We start from the raw sequence: 16,110 nt of genomic DNA on the forward strand, positions 1-16,110 counted from the left end.
ATTGCTTCTCCTCCCCCCGTCTTGGAATTCATGCCTCCCTGGCATCCTTCTGGACTCTTCGCCCATGATTGTTCCTCTTTCTCCTCCAAAGCTCTACAGGTCTTGGTCCTTCCTCTTCTCACTTAAGCCTCTCTCTTGCTGGGCCTCCCCATTCCTGCAGCTTCAAACATCACTGCCATGTCCTTCCTCCTGACCTTGCTTTTGTACACACTTGCCTTTCATGTCCAGTTACCTGCAGGGTCAAGCCAAAGTCCTGGCCTAAACCTCCTGCCATCTTCCCCTTCTCGTGCAGAACTGCAGCTGTCCAGGCCCAGCGCACACTTCTAGTACATTTCTGCCTTGCCCCGCTGGCCACTGTGTCTCCCAGAAGAGAGGCCCTATGTATAGGGTGTGGTCAGGAGGGCTATCACCAAGAGTTGGCTGGGGCTTGGGGAATGAGCTTGGGCGCCCATGACGGCTGCTGTCCTGGGAGGCGAGGGTCTTCAGGAGCAGGCGGGAGGCTTCCAGCCGTGTCCTTCACTCCCTGGTGGGGTGGCACACACTGCTCCAGGCATCTCCCTCTCAGGGGTTGTGAGCAAATGGTGGACGGACAATGACAAAGAGGTTTGGGCTGGAAAGCACAGCATTTGGGGACCTCAGAGGGCAGGGACACATTTGAGGACTGTCCAGCGCTGGTCCAGAGATTCTGTCACTGGATGCAGGGCTCAGGGAGCAACTCTTGGTGGGGCTCACTGGAAGCGGGCTCCTCAGCCCCCCGCCCAGTCCTTCATTTTTGCCAGGTTGGACTGCACACTGCTCCATTTGCTTGTTTGCTCCCTAGCTTGTGTCATAGCTCCTTTCCAGACTGGAAGCGTCATTAAGATAGAACCCTGCCTCTCCGTGCGTCCTGCTCTCTGGCACTCTAGGTATTCCATCAATGTTTGTTGAATGAATAAATGAAACATATGCTGCCCCTTTCCCAGTTCTTTGCCTTTGTTCTTGCTGTTTCCTCCCTGTAGGTGCCCTGCGGCCCCACTCCCGTCTCTGGCTCCACTTGTCAGAACCCTCCCTCTCCTTCCAGACCCATTCAAATGAAGCCTTCCCTGATCCCCCAGCTTGGAGCCATTCTTCTCCATGCTAAATCTCTGTGGCACATGGCTTGCCTCTGTCATATCACTTATGTCTTTTGCTTTGGATTATAATTATTCCTGTACCCATTTCTGTCCCCCTATTAGACAGTGAGCTCCTTGAGGGCAGGGCATATCATCTGTGTATTTTCTCTTCCCTATTCCCTGACACAATGCTATCTAGGCACTAGGAGTTCTGTAAGTGCATAGTGTAAGAAGGCAGGGGTATTGATTACAGTCGGTGGCTTTTTACTGTGCCAAATGCTGCTTCCTTGCAGCCCAAAGTGGGGTCCCTGAGCCCGCTTACCCGAGCTGAGAGCTCACTGTACTGACCGGGCCATCTCTAAGATCTCCCACCTTTCCTCCCCACCCAATCCCTGCTAACACTTTTGCTGAATCATGCTCCATTTCAAACATTTGCATGGCCTGACCACAGCATGGTAGATGGGGGTAGACTGAGCTGCAGGGATTGTCTGGTCATACGAGTCTCTTGGCATGAGCCCAGGAAAACAGAGATTGCCTGATACGGAGGGGGCTGGGCTCCAGGGAGCATCCAGGGGCCCTTGCACGGCCCCCCAGGCCCTGAGACCAGAAAAGCATGGGGTGAACCCAGGTTTGCATGTCTGTGGTCACCATCTGTGCTGATGGAGGCATTAGCAGGATGTGTATGTATGTGTGAATGAGTGAGTGAGTGCGTGCATGTGCTTGTGTGTGAGTGTGTGTGTGTGTGTGTGCACGCAATGAATGAGTCATCAGGGAGGGGCAGAAGCCCAGAGGAGCTCACAGGCTAGATCTTCCCCAATCTTTCCTGTTTGGGCCGCCAGAGACTGAGTGGCACTTCTTCTAGCAAGATTTAACCCCGGTGTTTCAAGGGTTTTCCTTCCTAGCCAGACTCCATACTCAAACTTAGGGCAGAAGTTCTTAAACATTGCAACTTAATCGAATCACCTGGGGTGCATGTTCAGCGTGGGGGTGTCTGGGTCCACCCCCGCCCTGATTTTCAGATCTGGTCCATATACAACACATCTGGAGCTTGCTAGTGCTTACTCAGACAAACTTGGTGGAAGCTGCAGGAAACCCAGCCAGAGCGCTGAAAACAAACACACAAACTATTTAGAGGGTCGAGGAATACAGCAGCTTAGACTCTATGTAGCAGCCAGACTTCTGGGATAAAATTCCAGCCCCTACATGGATGGCCTCAGGCAACTCAACCTCTTTAGGCCTCAGTTTGCTCCTCTAAAATGGGGCTAATAATCTTCCTACTTCATTAGGTTATCATGAGTATTAAATGAGCTGTATATGTAAGAACAACGCCTGCCATGTAGTACCATTTAAGCATGTTAGATGTTATTATATTATTATTATTATCTTTTAATGCTTATTCATTTTTGAGAGAGAGATAGAGAACAAGCAGGGGAGGGGCAGAGAGAGAGGGAGACACAGAATCTGAAGCAGGGTCTGATGCAGGGCTCGAACTCACTAACCGTGAGATCATGACCTGAGCTAAAGTCAGACGCTTAACTGACTGAGCCACCCAGTCGCCCCAATGTTATTATTATTTTTAAATTTAGGATCTGGACATCTAGGACCCAGAATTCATGGCAGATCTATTTAGACTCTTGCTACTTAGCTCTATTAGGCTCTCGCTAGTTCACACGTGTCAGTGTGGCCTGGCAGCAAGATAGAAATGCAATCTCAGACCCAGCTCTGGATGCACTGAATCAGAATCTGCATTTAACAAGAGCCCAGGTGAACAGTGAGCTCACTGAAGTTTGTGAACACTGCTTTGGAGCACATGGGAGGCCACACCCTGAAACTAGGCCAGAGATTGGGCTGTTTGGGGGAAGGAGGCCAGCAAGGGTTAGGTTGCCCTGCTTGGGGTCAGCACCGCCTGGAAATCCCCCAGACTGTTTTCAGTGCGGGCACTTCACGAGGGGACACTGCTGGGGTCCCTACACGCCGGTGTGCTGGGACAGCCTGGTGCCTGGGGCCACCGTGAGGGCGCGGTGGTTGAGCCCTCCCCTCCCCCCCCAGATCCCAGGGGATGCCAGGAGGTCGAGTGGCGGTTTGCTGGAGTACCAGGTGCTCAGGAGGCGGTCCACCTGCTCCCGGCTGCAAACGGCACGCAGGTGGGCCTTCCCGCTTCCGCCGCCATCCAGGCCATCGTGGGGCCCGGGAGTCTCGGGGGGCTCGGGGTCCCTGTCCGCGGTGTCCCGGCGCAGCCCCCGTGCCCGCATCTCGCTCTGCATGTTGGCAAAGAAGTGCAGCACGCAGCGGTGCGCGAAGTCCCGCGCATGCTCACAGCACGTCTCGTCGAAGAGCTTCTGCTCCAGGTCCACGTAGTTGCTCCAGTATCTGCGCTGCAGGAAGACCGTCTGGTCGAAGCAGGGCCTCAGGCAGCGGCCCAGGAAAGCCAGGATGATCAGCAGCAGGGTGATACTCCAGCCGATGGCCTGGAGGGGAGGGGCGAGGGGAGGGGCACCAGGTTGGGCGAAGAGAGGCCAGGTGCTATACAGTGTGGCAAGGGTGTTCCAAAGTCTCTCCCTTTACTTACCCCCCATCTCTCCCCAAATCTGTGCGTGTTCCCATTTAGTCATCCGTCCTTCCAACCACCTCCACCCGTCCTCGCTTTCATTCGATCTCATTCTTGCATCCATCCGTCTGTCCAACTATTTCTCTACCCATCCATCCAGTCATCGATCTCTTACTTGGCTATGTACCTGTCAGCTTCCCATCCAGCCATCCTTGCAACTGTCCTTCCATCTGTGCGTCATACGTCCTCCTGCCCATCCATTCATGTTCCCGTACTCTCATCCTTTCTTCCGTTTGTCTATCCACCCTCCCACGGTTCATCCTCCAAACGTTCCTCTGGAAGGAAGCCAGAATATGTCACCCCAACATATGCCTCTTTGACACAAAAAGTATCTTGAACGAAGACAATTAAGAAGCAGCAACATAGGAACAGTTCTCTCGACCCTTCTCTTTTCTGCCTAAAGGCAGGAAATACATTCTCCTTTTACTGGGAGACAACTCTTATCAGCCCGGAGACAGCACCAGAGGAATCTGCCAACAAACCTTACTCCATTAGTTTCCTCATGTGTTTACTTTCCCACAGTTTCTGCCCTTGGAGACTAACGTGGCTCTCCTTTGTCCTGCCATTGCTCTACAAAGGTACTGCTCTTTGTTGAAGATGCTAGATAAGTTGAAGTTCTAAGCCACCACTTTGAGTTACTCTTTCTTTGTTTTAGGTTTCCTCCACGTGATGTGCACTGCACAGATTAATAAATTGTGTTTTCCTTCTGTTAATTTGTCTTTTGATAGAGTGTCAGTTGAAAACCTAAGATGGGTGGAGGCAAAATTTTGCCTCCCTTACATTCCCATCAATCCATCCATTCACCCACCACCCATCCATCCACCCACCCACCATCCATCCATCCACCCACCCACCCACCATCCATCCATCAACCCACCATCCTTCCATCCACCATCCATCCATCCATCCACCCACCCACCCACCATCCATCCATCAACCCACCATCCTTCCATCCACCATCCATCCATCCACCCACCTATCCATCCATCCATCCATCCATCCATCCATCATCCTTTTGTTTTTTGATCCAGTCCTTCATCAGTCCTCACACATGCTTATCCATCGCATCTATGCAGCCATCCATCCTATATTTTGGGAGAGGCACTGGGGACCCAGTCTTTGCTCTCATAGAATGCACACTTGTGGAGGAAACAATGAAATTGGTGATAGATTGGCTGAATGCCATGTTCTGGGATGTATAGGAGGTCATGGGAATACAGAGGAGGGAAACCCAACCTGAACTTGAGGGCTTAGGGAATAGTGAGATTGAGGCTGAGATGTGAAGGATGAGTAAATTTATATAGGATATGAACAGGGAGCAGTGTTCTAGGACAAGTGTGAGGAAAATTTGAAGAGTTCCTTGAGTCTGGATCCCACACTGGCCTGGCACCTCTCCCTCCTCTCTGCCCGCCGAAAGCTTTAGTCTCTCCAAGGCCTCACTTAAGACACACAGAGAAACTGTGTGCTCCTGGGACAGGCAGAGAAATCACTCCTCTAAGCCACAAAGACATATTTGAGTCCTTATCATTTGTGGATGTGGTTTACACAGCTCTCTTATTTGACCTCTCTCAGGATCCTCCCTTCCACCTACCAGTTTAAAATAGTCGTGTGAGTGTTTTACACACAAGGAACATTTAATGTGCCTGATAGCCTACATCTGAGTCAGGACTCAAACCCTGGTCTGATTGCAAGTTCTACACTCTTTCCTGTGAACTAGCAAGAGCCCAGAGAATTTAAGCCTTCAGGGCCCATCCACGTGGAGGGGACTGAATCAACTATAGGGGAGACTGAGACCCAGAGGGGGAGTAATGTGGCCAAGGTAGAGTCTGACCCTGGATCAAATGTGTCCTGAGTACTGGTCCCCTCTCCATCATGCATTGACCTGCATTTGCCATGAGTCTGCCTTGGTTCTCACAAAGGGCTTGTTTGTGTTTTTATTCCCTGTAGCCCCAGTGATGCGTTGTATGTCGTGGGTTCGTGTAAACGCTTTTGGGGGGAACACAGCCCAACTGGGGCTCTGGGAGAGGTGGTGGTGGAATCTGGAGTCTGGGCTAGGTGTGGGACTGGGGTCTGCCTCCAGGGTGAAGGAGTGGGTGCCAGTGTGGGGAACCAGGCATCTGGGGGAGGGCCTGCATTGCAGGGAGGTGGTTCAGAGGTGTGACGACACTTCAGATCCCTGCCCTGCCTCTTAGGAGCCGTGCGGCTTGGACCTGTGAACTAAACTCCCAGAAGCTTAGTTTCCTCATCTGTGAAACGGGATGATAAGGATTGCACCCGCCTCATAGGGTTGTTCTGAGAATTAAGTGAACTAATGCACATGACATACTTAACACGGTGCCTGACACATAAGTGCTCAATAAATGGTGATTAGTATTATTTCTGAGGGGTGGGAAGAATGTGTGTGTGGGGTGGGGGTGGGGCAGGGCGGAGCAGTGTATCTCCAGTGCTTTCCTGTCATCTAGACTCCTGGGGATGGAACTAGCTGACTCCTGGAGGGTATGGGAACCTGGTGTCTGCCCTGGGGTGAGTTGGCATTGAAGGCAAAGTGCCCACTTCTTAAGGCCCAACAGTGTCCTGTATGTGGATCACGCTCCTAATCCTTCTGGGGACCACCTGCTCCTTAGTTGTGTTTCTAGCAGTGGGGAGGGGCCACAGGAAACCATTTGTACCTCCTCACCCCACAGCCCTCCTAACCAATGCGGGATATTTTCTGGGGCTGGGAGAGAACCACCCGAATTACCTGTGACAGGCATCGTAGGTAGCGAGACACTGCCTTTCTCGCGGGGCTGTCCCTGACCAGCTCATCCTCCTTGCAGGGCACCTTGGCCAGGAAAAGCTGCACCTGGCTGGGGGTCATGTTGGCAAAGTCCAGAAACTTTTCGGGGTCCACGGAGCTGCTGAAGGCACACACGAAGCACTTCCCGTCGAGGAGGGCCAGGAGGATCCAGACAAGGGGGGCAGCCAGCGCTCGCTGCAGCACAGAGGAGCACATATACCTAGGGACAGAGGAAGGGAGGGGTCGCAAAGGCAGCTGGAACTCAGCTGCAGCAGGAAGGCTACAGGAGAGATGCCAGGATGGACTTCCCAGGAGGGCTGGGAAATGCCAGCTGAGGTTACATCAAAGAAATGGCTGCAGCTCCCCCTGCAGAGGTCCCAGCAGCAGAGGGCAGGGAGGAAGGAGGGCTGGGGCCCCGGGAGGTCAGGAAAGTCCCGACCAGCAGTCCTGGGACTGGAACGCTGGGAAGCTCTTATGCCTCCTACTCTAGGCCTTGTAGCAGGCTCTGTTGGTGCCCTGCCCTTGCCGGAGGCACTAACATCTTTAGTGAGTAGTTCCTTTCCTCTGGTGTCTGATCTCGACTACCTTCCAGGCTCTGCCGAAGGGCTTCGGAGGAGTCTCTGCTTCCAGAGCGGAAAGCTGAAAGCCAGGAGAGTTAACAACCCCAACCAACCTTCAAGCCACAGGGACAGGCCTGGTGGGTAAAGACCTAGACTCTCAGCGGGACAATTCTGAGGTGTGTTCTACCCGTGTTCTCAGAAGGTCCCCAGAAGGAATGACCCCAGTTGCCCACTCATTACCACACTCTCCCCAGAGCTGCTTTTGTGGGGGAGTCTAAAGTAAGACAGCCCTACCCAATAACGCTTCCAGAGGCAGCGCCTCGCACACCTCCCTCCAGGTCCAGAAGCCCACCCTCTCACTGTCCCCAAAGGGTCTCTTCTGCCCTTCTGCCCTTCGGGAGGTTGCGTGTGGGTCACAGGACAAGAGCCCAGTGGAGCTGTATTCACTGGGTCCTGGAGGAAAAGGCAAAGGGCACAGCTATGCGTATGACCCTCCCCGCGTGGCAGAATCACCGGGAGCACGGATCCCCAGGCACCCCGAAGCAGGGGCCCCTGTGCACAGCAGGCAGGTGCTGTCTCTGACTTGGACTGTATACAAAGCATGAAATGACATGTGCTGGGCTGTGTATATGTGGGCATGGCCTACCCAGCAGGGAATTATAAATACATCGTAGATAAGGGTGGCTCTGGCGTTTTCTGGGGGCGGTGTGGTCAGAAGGTAGAACTGAGGACTTGTTACGGACTTCCATTGACGGGTTTCGATATACGGCACCAAGCAGGTGTGAGGCTTTGAGGACACCGCGGTATAACAGGTGAGGTCCTTGCCCCCAGAGGACTTACAGGAGACGGAATGCAGCCTTGCAGCCGGTCACGCCTCCTACCACATGTGAGCACTGGCTGTGCGTGTCACGAGATGGCCCTTCACGTATGTGCGGAGTTGTAACTCGTGGCCAGAGAACAGACGTGACCTGGGCAATTCTTAGGAATCCTGCACTGGCCGTAGAAGGGCGACAAATGACAGGAACGGAAACATCCGTTTCCACACCGGAAACTGGCTAGTGAGTCTCTGTGGGTTGATGTTTCCCTGCTTGGGGGTGGGTTGGGGAGCCAGGAGGATCATCAGGCTTGGGGAGTCACCGGTAGCGTCTGAGTGGGGAGACCCCTGACCGTGCCCAGGGGTAGCTGGGTGGTGTGGGACCGTACCTGATGATGCCAGGGTCCTTCCTCCGGTGCCCCACGGGCCGGCACCACTCCTCAACCATCACCACGGACTGCCGGTTGGCAAGGAGGCCACAGAGGAAAAGGGCAAGTGGGGGTGTCAGCAGCAGGCCCAGGCCATAGAGGGCATTGTAGCGTGCCAGGCAGGGGCAATTGAAGTCGAAGGAGGAGTACAGCTTGACGGTGACCGCGGCCAGCAGCAGGCAGATGCCATTCATCACTGACTCTGAGCTGGACTGGAAGTGCTGGAAGAGCACACGGAACTTTTCCATGGCTCTGGCCTGGGGATGGTGGGCAGCCGTGGGTCGGGGGGTAGCAGCGAGGCTTCGGCCACCTTCCTGGCCAAACCCAGGCCACTCTAGGGGCAAGCCTGAGGTGCAGAGGAGGGTCTTCTCTTCCAAAGGCCTGAGGGGACAAGGAGGGGGTGACGTTCAGCCCCCAGCCCAGCCTCTGGTGTCCCTCCAAAGACGCCAAAGATGTGAGGCAGTCGCAGGCTCTCTCCGCAAAGCGCCACCCCCCCAGCTCCAGTCCCGGCTGTGCCCCAGTGCCACTCCCCTCCACTCTGGAGGGAAGTCACTGCCAGCTCAAAGCACCCTTAGGCAAATGTTCCCCGCCTGTCACTCCACCCTCCCCAGCCCATTCCTTCCTCTCTTCAGGGTTTGGATACTAAGCCTGACAGCTGGTGGGGCTTTGTGTGGGGGACAGGCAAATTCTGGGCGTGGTAAGGCAACAGTGCCGATGAGGCCAATTATATTTTCCGGACTTAGTCAAAAACACGATTGGGCTCCGCTGAGTCCAGGTAGATTTCATGTTGGCTTTCACTCTGGGAGGAGCCAGGGGGCACCTCACCCTGCCTGAAGACTGACTGGAAGAGAAGACCCTTGAGAAGAGCCCAAACCGTGTTTTAACGTTTGCTGGGTTAGGGCTTGTGGAAGGGGAAGGCCTTCCTGGCAGAGGGTCCCGTATGGGCAAAGGCATGGAGGTGAGAAGCAGCCTGGTGTGGCCCAGCAGTGTGGGGTTGCTGGACTGTGGCATCAGACAGGAGGTGTCATGAGAGGGGACTGGAGGAGTCAGTGGATGCCTGCCACCTTCTTTTCCATTTTATTCCACTGTCCCCAGGTCTGGCACCCGACCGGCCCAGGTATCTCTAAAGCACAGCTTCTCCTACATCACTCACCTGCTCAAGTGTGACCAGGGGCTCCCTCAGCTTCCTTAGCTTGGCATTCAAGGCCCTCCTAATTGTACCCAGACGTGCCTTCCTACCTCCACATCCTCCCCACCCAACACACTTGCCCCTTCCTCCCACCTGCTCTTCAAGAGGCAGCTCAGACACAGCCCGGTCACCAAGCCCCGCCCCTGGTGACCTCAGCCCTGTGGGAGCCTCTACCTCCCCTCTGGCCCCTGAACGGCTGCCTCGGCCTGTTATTGATCTTCCTCAGGGGTGGGGTGTGGATCTCCCAATCAGGGCAGGGATCTGGACTACAGCTGGTTCTCTGCAGCGTCTAGCACGGTGCTGCGTGCATAGCCAGTGACAGCAAGTGTTTGTTCTCTGGGATAGTGATGCCCAGAAGCTCTCATTTCATCTCAGGCTCTGTCGTCTCTGCCGGCCACTTGGCCTGCACCTGCCTCCCTGTTTGCTCCTAGGAAGCCAATGAGTAGAATGTGGGTCCTGCCCTAATCTCTGTCTCTCTCCCTTTCTTTCTCTGTCTCTCATTCTGTCTCTGTCTCTCTCTGATTCTACCATAGTGTATGTGTGTGTGTGTGTGTGTGTGTGTGTGTGTGTGTGTGACTCTTTGTGTCCCTCTGTGTCTTTCTGGGGGTCTTTCTGTCTCTGTCTCTCACTGTTGCTGCCTCTTCTTTCTATCTTTCCCTTCTCCTTGCCTGCTGTCCACCCTGTAGCTGTCCTACTGACCCCCACTTCTGACATTGGCAGCCCAGCTTGGGGAGAGGAGCGAGGCTGTCAGAGGAGCCCATGGGTCTGTTCCTGGGGTCCCAGATCAGTGGTCCTTGGGCATGGAGCCTGGGCCAGGGTGGGTGAGGTGGCCAGACCCCAGCTACTCAGGCTTCTCCTCAATCTTCGTCTCTCTGGCTTCCTCACTCAGCCCAGGGTGACTTCTGAGATAAAGAAAAACCTTAGGGACTGGTTGGTCCTGATCCCACTGTGCCCTGCTCTGTCCAGCCTGGACCAGTGGTTCCCCCTGGGCTCCAAGTGATGGCCTTAGTCAAGTTCATACATCAGCTTTGTTGTCCTTTCCTCAGACCCAGGGTCCTCATGGTCATGAATGCAACTTTACGCCAACCCCGTAGGGCACGTGAGGTTAGTGTCTTTCTGTATCCTTCCTCAGAGACCCAGCCTAACCCTCCTGTCTCCATGGCGCTCACCCCAAGTACTGCAGCCGCACTCACCACCCTTGTTTCTTTTTCTTTTATTTTTTTTAAGTTTATTTATTTGAGAGAGAGGGACAGCGCAAGTGGGGAAGGGACAGAGAGAGGGAGGAAGAAAGAGAATCCCCAGCAAGCTCCACACTCAGTGCAGAGCCCGATGCAGGGCTCGAACTCATGCACCACGAGATCGTGACCTGAGCTAAAGTCAGCCATTTAACTGACTGAGCCACCCAGGCACCCCACCACCCTTGTTTCTATAGTCTCTAATAACTTCGAGAAAAAACTCCTTTTTTTTTTCCTGATTAATCACAGCGTTCTGAAGCATTAAAAATTACGGAACATGAACGTGTCCCCATCACGGCAACCCCCAGAGAGACTCCTTGTCCCTGCGTCGGCGCATGTCCTTCCAGACTTGTTGCAGGGCCCACACGGACACGTGACAGCTGGGCTGCCTGGAATTCCTTGGGACAACCAGCGACCACTGTGAATCCACTACTGGGGGCCGCTCCTCCCTTGGGAGTGCCAGTACGGGCAGCTCAGGCCTCCGCCCGCTCGCTCGCTCGGAGGCACATCTCTCTCTGTCTCTTCTCTTGACACTCGTCCCATGGGTCTGCCGCTGTGTCTTGCCTTCAGTTCCCTGAAGGATAAGGGCCCGACTGTTTGAGGGACCCCCGGACCTGCAAAATAAATTTTAAGCCAGACCGTCCCAAATGTGTCCTGCAAGTTTCATAACCATCTGTGCGGTCTGTATCTCTGATGAGGTAGCAACAGACAGAAAGCTGGGTCTCATTTATTATTTGTATTTTACATAATGAGTGTGTTAGTCTGGGTCCTATGAGACAGGATTACCTGTGGGAGGGAAAATGGGGAGGGAGCTGGAGGAGGTGGGAGGGCCATCACGAGCATGCAAGTGTGACCCTGAGTGCGAAACTTCTTTTTTTATATTAAATATAATTTAATTGGTTTGTCAGATTGGTTTCCACACGACACCCAGTGCTCATCCCAGCAGGTGCCCTCCTCAGTGCCCATCACCCGCTTTCCCCTCTCCCCCACCTCCCATCAACCCTCAGTTCTCAGTATTTAAGAGTCTCTTATGGTTTGCCACCCTCCCTCTCTGTAACTTTTTCCCCCCTCCCTCCCCCATGGTCTTCTGTTAAGTTTCTCAAGAGCCACATATGAGTGAAAACATATGGTATCTGCTTTCTCTGCCTGACATTTCACTTAGCGTAATACCCTCCAGTTTTGTCCACATAGCTGCAAATGGCGAGATTTCATTCTTTCTCATTGCCACGTATTCCATTGTATATATAAACCACATCTTCTTTAACCATTTGTCAGCTGATGGACATTTAGGCTCTTTCCGTAATTTGGCTATTGTTGAGAGTGCTGCTATAAACATTGGGGTACAAGTGCCCCTATGCATCAGCACTCCTGTATCCCTTGGGTAAATTCCTAGCAGTGCTATTGCTGGGTCATAGGGTAGGTCTATTTTTAATTTTTTGAGGAACCTCCACACTGTTTTCCAGAGCGGCTGCACCAGTTTGCATTCCCCCAACAGTGCAAGAGGGTTCCCGTTTCTCCACATCCTCGCCAGCATCTATAGTCTCCTGATTTGTTCATTTTTGCCACTCTGACCGGCGTGAGGTGGTATCTCAGTGTGGTTTTGATTTGTATTTCCCTGATGAGGAGTGACGTTGAGCATCTTTTCATGTGTCTGTTGGCCATCTGGATGTCTTCTTTAGAGAAGTGTCTATTTGTGTCTTATGCCCACTTCTTCACTGGATTATTTGGGTTTTTTGGATGTGGAATTTGGAGAGTTCTTTATAGATTTTGGATACTAGCCCTTTGTCTGATATGTCATTTGCAAATATCTTTTCCCATTCTGTTGGTTGCCTGTTAGTTTTGTTGACTGTTTTCTTTGCAGCGCAGAAGCTTTTTATCTTCATGAGGTCCCAATAGTTCATTTTTGCTTTTAATTCCCTTGCCTTTGGAGATATGTCAAGTAAGAAATTGCTGCAGCTGAGGTCAGAGGTTTTTTTCCTGCTTTCTCCTCTAGGGTTTTGATGGCTTCCTGTCTCACATTCAGGTCCTTCATCCATTTTGAGTTTATTTTTGTGAATGGTGTAAGAAAGTGGTCTAGTTTCATTCTTCTGCATGTCGCTGTCCAGTTCTCCCAGCACCATGTGTTAAAGAGACTGTCTTTTTTCCATTGGATACTCATTCCTGCTTTGTCAAAGATTAGTTGGCCATACGTTTGTGAGTCCAATTCTGGGGTCTCCATCCTATTCCATTGGTCTAGCCTGGTTCATTCTCCCGGGCTCCTAATGTAGCTGAGAACCACCCCCGCCACATTCTTCAGGTGGGTGCGGGTCCTGGAGAGGCTGGTTGTCTGTCAGAGGTCACACAGCCTGGTGGGGACAGAGCCAAGAAGGAAGCAGGGATCTCCTTCTGTACCTTCCAACTCTAACCACCTGCTGGGCTGCTCACCCTGAGGGCCCCCAGCCCCCTGTAACCTAGGGGCTCTCCGGAAAAGATCAAACAATCCTTCTGGGAGAACACTGCAAGAAACCGGGACAAGGTCTCCCCCAGGCCAACCTGTTCACAGATCTGACCTGAGAGGGGAGACAGAGCTCCCGAGTCAGCTCACCACAACTTAAAGAGATATTATCTCCCCGGGTATGAGTGTGACTTTGCGTTTTAAAAATTCTGCATTTTCTAAATATCTACTTTCATAATAATGATTTTAGAAATTTCCCAATAAAAATCATGAACTGTTTTCATTGGAAATACTCAAAGGGTATTCAGAACAAGGGAAAAGGGTGAGTGAATCCCATTTTGTGGCTGGGAGCCTGGGTCTGCTGAAACAGGAGAGGCAGAAATATAGGGAAGAATTGGAGAGAGACTTACTTTACTCCATAGGGGCCCCTCGGTGGCTCAGTTGGTTAAGTGACTGACTCTTGATTCAGCTCAGGTCACAATCTCACAGTTTGTGAGTTCGAGCCCCGCATCAGGCTCTGTGCTGACAGTGCAGAGCCTACTTGGGATTCTCTCTCCTCCTTCTCTCTCTGCCTCTCTCTGCCCCTCCTCAGCCCTTGCTCGCTCTTTCCGTCTCTAAATAAATAAATAAACAAAACATTTTGAAAAAAACCTGTAGACCTGCATGATAATGCCTTCACTCAGCTTTTCCTCCTTTTTTCTTTTTAAAAATATTTTTGGTATTTTTACTTTAGAGGGAGAGCACGAGCAGGGGAGAGGGGCAGAGGGAGACAGACAGACAGACAGACAGAATCTCAAGCAGACTCCACATTCAGCACAGAGCCTGACGTGCGGCTTGATCCCACAGCTCTGGGATCATGAGTTGAGCCAAAACCAAGAGTCGGATGCTCAATGTACTGAGCCACCCAGGTGCCCCAACCCAGCCTTTCTTTTATTTTTTAATTTTTTAATTTATTTTAATTTATTTTTTTATTTTTTCTTTTTTTTCAATATATGAAGTTTATTGTCAAATTGGTTTCCATACAACACCCAGTGCTCATCCCAAAAGGTGCCCTCCTCAAAACTATCACCCACCCTGCCCTCCCTCCCACCCCCCATCAACCCTCAGTTTGTTCTCAGTTTTTAAGAGTCTCTTATGCTTTGGCTCTCTCCCACTCTAACCTCTTTTTTTTTTCTTCCTTCCTCTCCCCCATGGGTTTCTGTTAAGTTTCTCAGGATCCACATAAGAGTGAAACCATATGGTATCTGTCTTTCTCTGTATGGCTTATTTCACTTAGCATAACACTCTCCAGTTCCATCTATGTTGCTACAAAGGGCCATATTTCATTCTTTCTCATTGCCACATAGTACTCCATTGTGTATATAAACCACAATTTTTTTATCCATTCATCAGTTGATGGACATTTAGGCTCTTTCCACAATTTGGCTATTGTTGAGAGTGCTGCTATAAACATTGGGGTACAAGTGCCCCTATGCATCAGTACTCCTGTATCCCTTGGGTAAATTCCTAGCAGTGCTATTGCTGGGTCATAGGGCAGGTCTATTTTTAATTTTTTGAGGAAACTCCACACTGTTTTCCAGAGCGCCAGCCTTTCTTTTAAACCCCTACACCACTCCAGGGGTCTATGACTCTGTTCTTCTGGGTCTTTTAATTCTGGGAAAATTTTTTCAATTCACATTTTCATTTTAATGATGGCTTAGGTCTTTTTAGCAGTTTTAATTTTTTTTAACGTTTATTTATTTTTGAGACAGAGAGAGACAGAGCATGAATGGGGGAGGGTCAGAGAGAGAGGGAGACACAGAATCTGAAACAGGCTCCAGCCTCTGAGCAGTCAGCACAGAGCCCGACGCAGGGCTCGAACTCACCGACCGCGAGATCATGACCTGAGCTGAAGTCAGAAGTTCAACCGACTGAGCCACCCAGCTGCCCCTAGCAGTTTTAAACATGTGTTACTTTGCAATTGGGAGATCTTTATAGAACAAGTCTTGGTCTCTTTCTTGCCTGCTTTTTCTTGTATTAAGATCTTACAGATACATCTTGGGGGGGGTTCCCAGATTTTTTTGTCCTTTAACAGGAATCTGGATATCATTTGAGAAACATTGACTTTACCACTCTTGTAGTTCCTGTGACTGAGAGGGTTCTTGAAGTCTGGGTGCCCTTATCAGAGACACTGGGCATATCTGGAGTGTGAGTGTGCGCGCACGTGCGTACGAATGTGTCAGGGTGCACGTGTGCTTGTGGGTGCGTGTGTATACACACGTGTGAGTGGCATGCATGGGCAGCATGTGTGGATCAATGTGTGTCTTCAGAAATACAGGCGCCCCTCTGTTTCTTCTTTCTATAGTGAGTACACTCTCCCCTGAGGTTTCTCTTTCTCTTTCTCCTTCATGAGGAAGACACTGGATGCGTGTCCCACTCATCTCTCGGGACAGGAGACCATTGTTCCCTCATGTCTAGCACAGCAGCGGTGTCCTTTCCATCTCCGGGAGCCCGGCTTCTCCCCCACCCTGGTGACGGAGGCCTCTGCGGGATCCTGCTGACGGGACCTTCTGGTGTGTCTCTGGCGGACCTGGGGGAAAGCCACGTGGCATTTACGCGGGCTCCACTCTGGGGACCACATGGAGCCACGTGGCTCTTCAAGGGTCGGGAGGGCGGGGGGGCATCTGACAAAAGACATTGGAAGAGCTGGCCGACCATTTGAGAAAATCTCAAACCGAATTCCCATCTCATTCTTTATACCAAAATCAGTTCCACATGGCTCAAAAACGTCAACATAAAAACTAAAATCGTAACAATTCTACAAGAAAATGTAGGCAAATGTATTCATTAGTAGAGGCCAGGCGCACCCTTTGCGAACAGAGCACAGAATTTAGTAGATACGAAGGAAAAGAGCGTTAATGGAGGCCTCAACTCCTGTGGGCAAAATACCAACAAACACAGGAAAAATATCAAACTGAAAAAAGGCATTTGCCAAA

At 51.6% G+C, this 16,110-nt stretch overlaps 1 protein-coding gene across 2 annotated transcripts; it reads right to left on the bottom strand.

Moving 5' to 3' along the window:
• Window positions 1-2,535: 2,535 nt before the first annotated feature.
• Window positions 2,536-9,663, bottom strand: CALHM3 (calcium homeostasis modulator 3). Of its 2 annotated transcripts, XM_019459320.2 has the most exons (4): window positions 9,560-9,663; window positions 8,239-8,658; window positions 6,440-6,695; window positions 2,536-3,559 (listed from the first exon to the last, which is right to left on the bottom strand). In XM_019459320.2, the coding sequence occupies exons 2-4, from the start codon at window positions 8,523-8,525 to the stop codon at window positions 3,059-3,061; spliced, it is 1,044 nt and encodes a 347-aa protein (XP_019314865.1). In that variant the 5' UTR covers window positions 8,526-8,658; window positions 9,560-9,663; the 3' UTR covers window positions 2,536-3,058. The 2 variants fall into 2 exon arrangements, with proteins under 2 accessions (XP_019314865.1, XP_053766145.1); XM_053910170.1 differs by lacking the exon at window positions 9,560-9,663 and having other exon boundaries at window positions 8,239-8,740.
• Between the last annotated feature and the right edge of the window lie 6,447 nt (window positions 9,664-16,110).

The sequence above is a fragment of the Panthera pardus genome, unplaced genomic scaffold (assembly GCF_024362965.1).
Source record: "Panthera pardus isolate Hobbes unplaced genomic scaffold, ASM2436296v1 HiC_scaffold_22, whole genome shotgun sequence".
Lineage (NCBI taxonomy): Eukaryota > Metazoa > Chordata > Mammalia > Carnivora > Felidae > Panthera > Panthera pardus.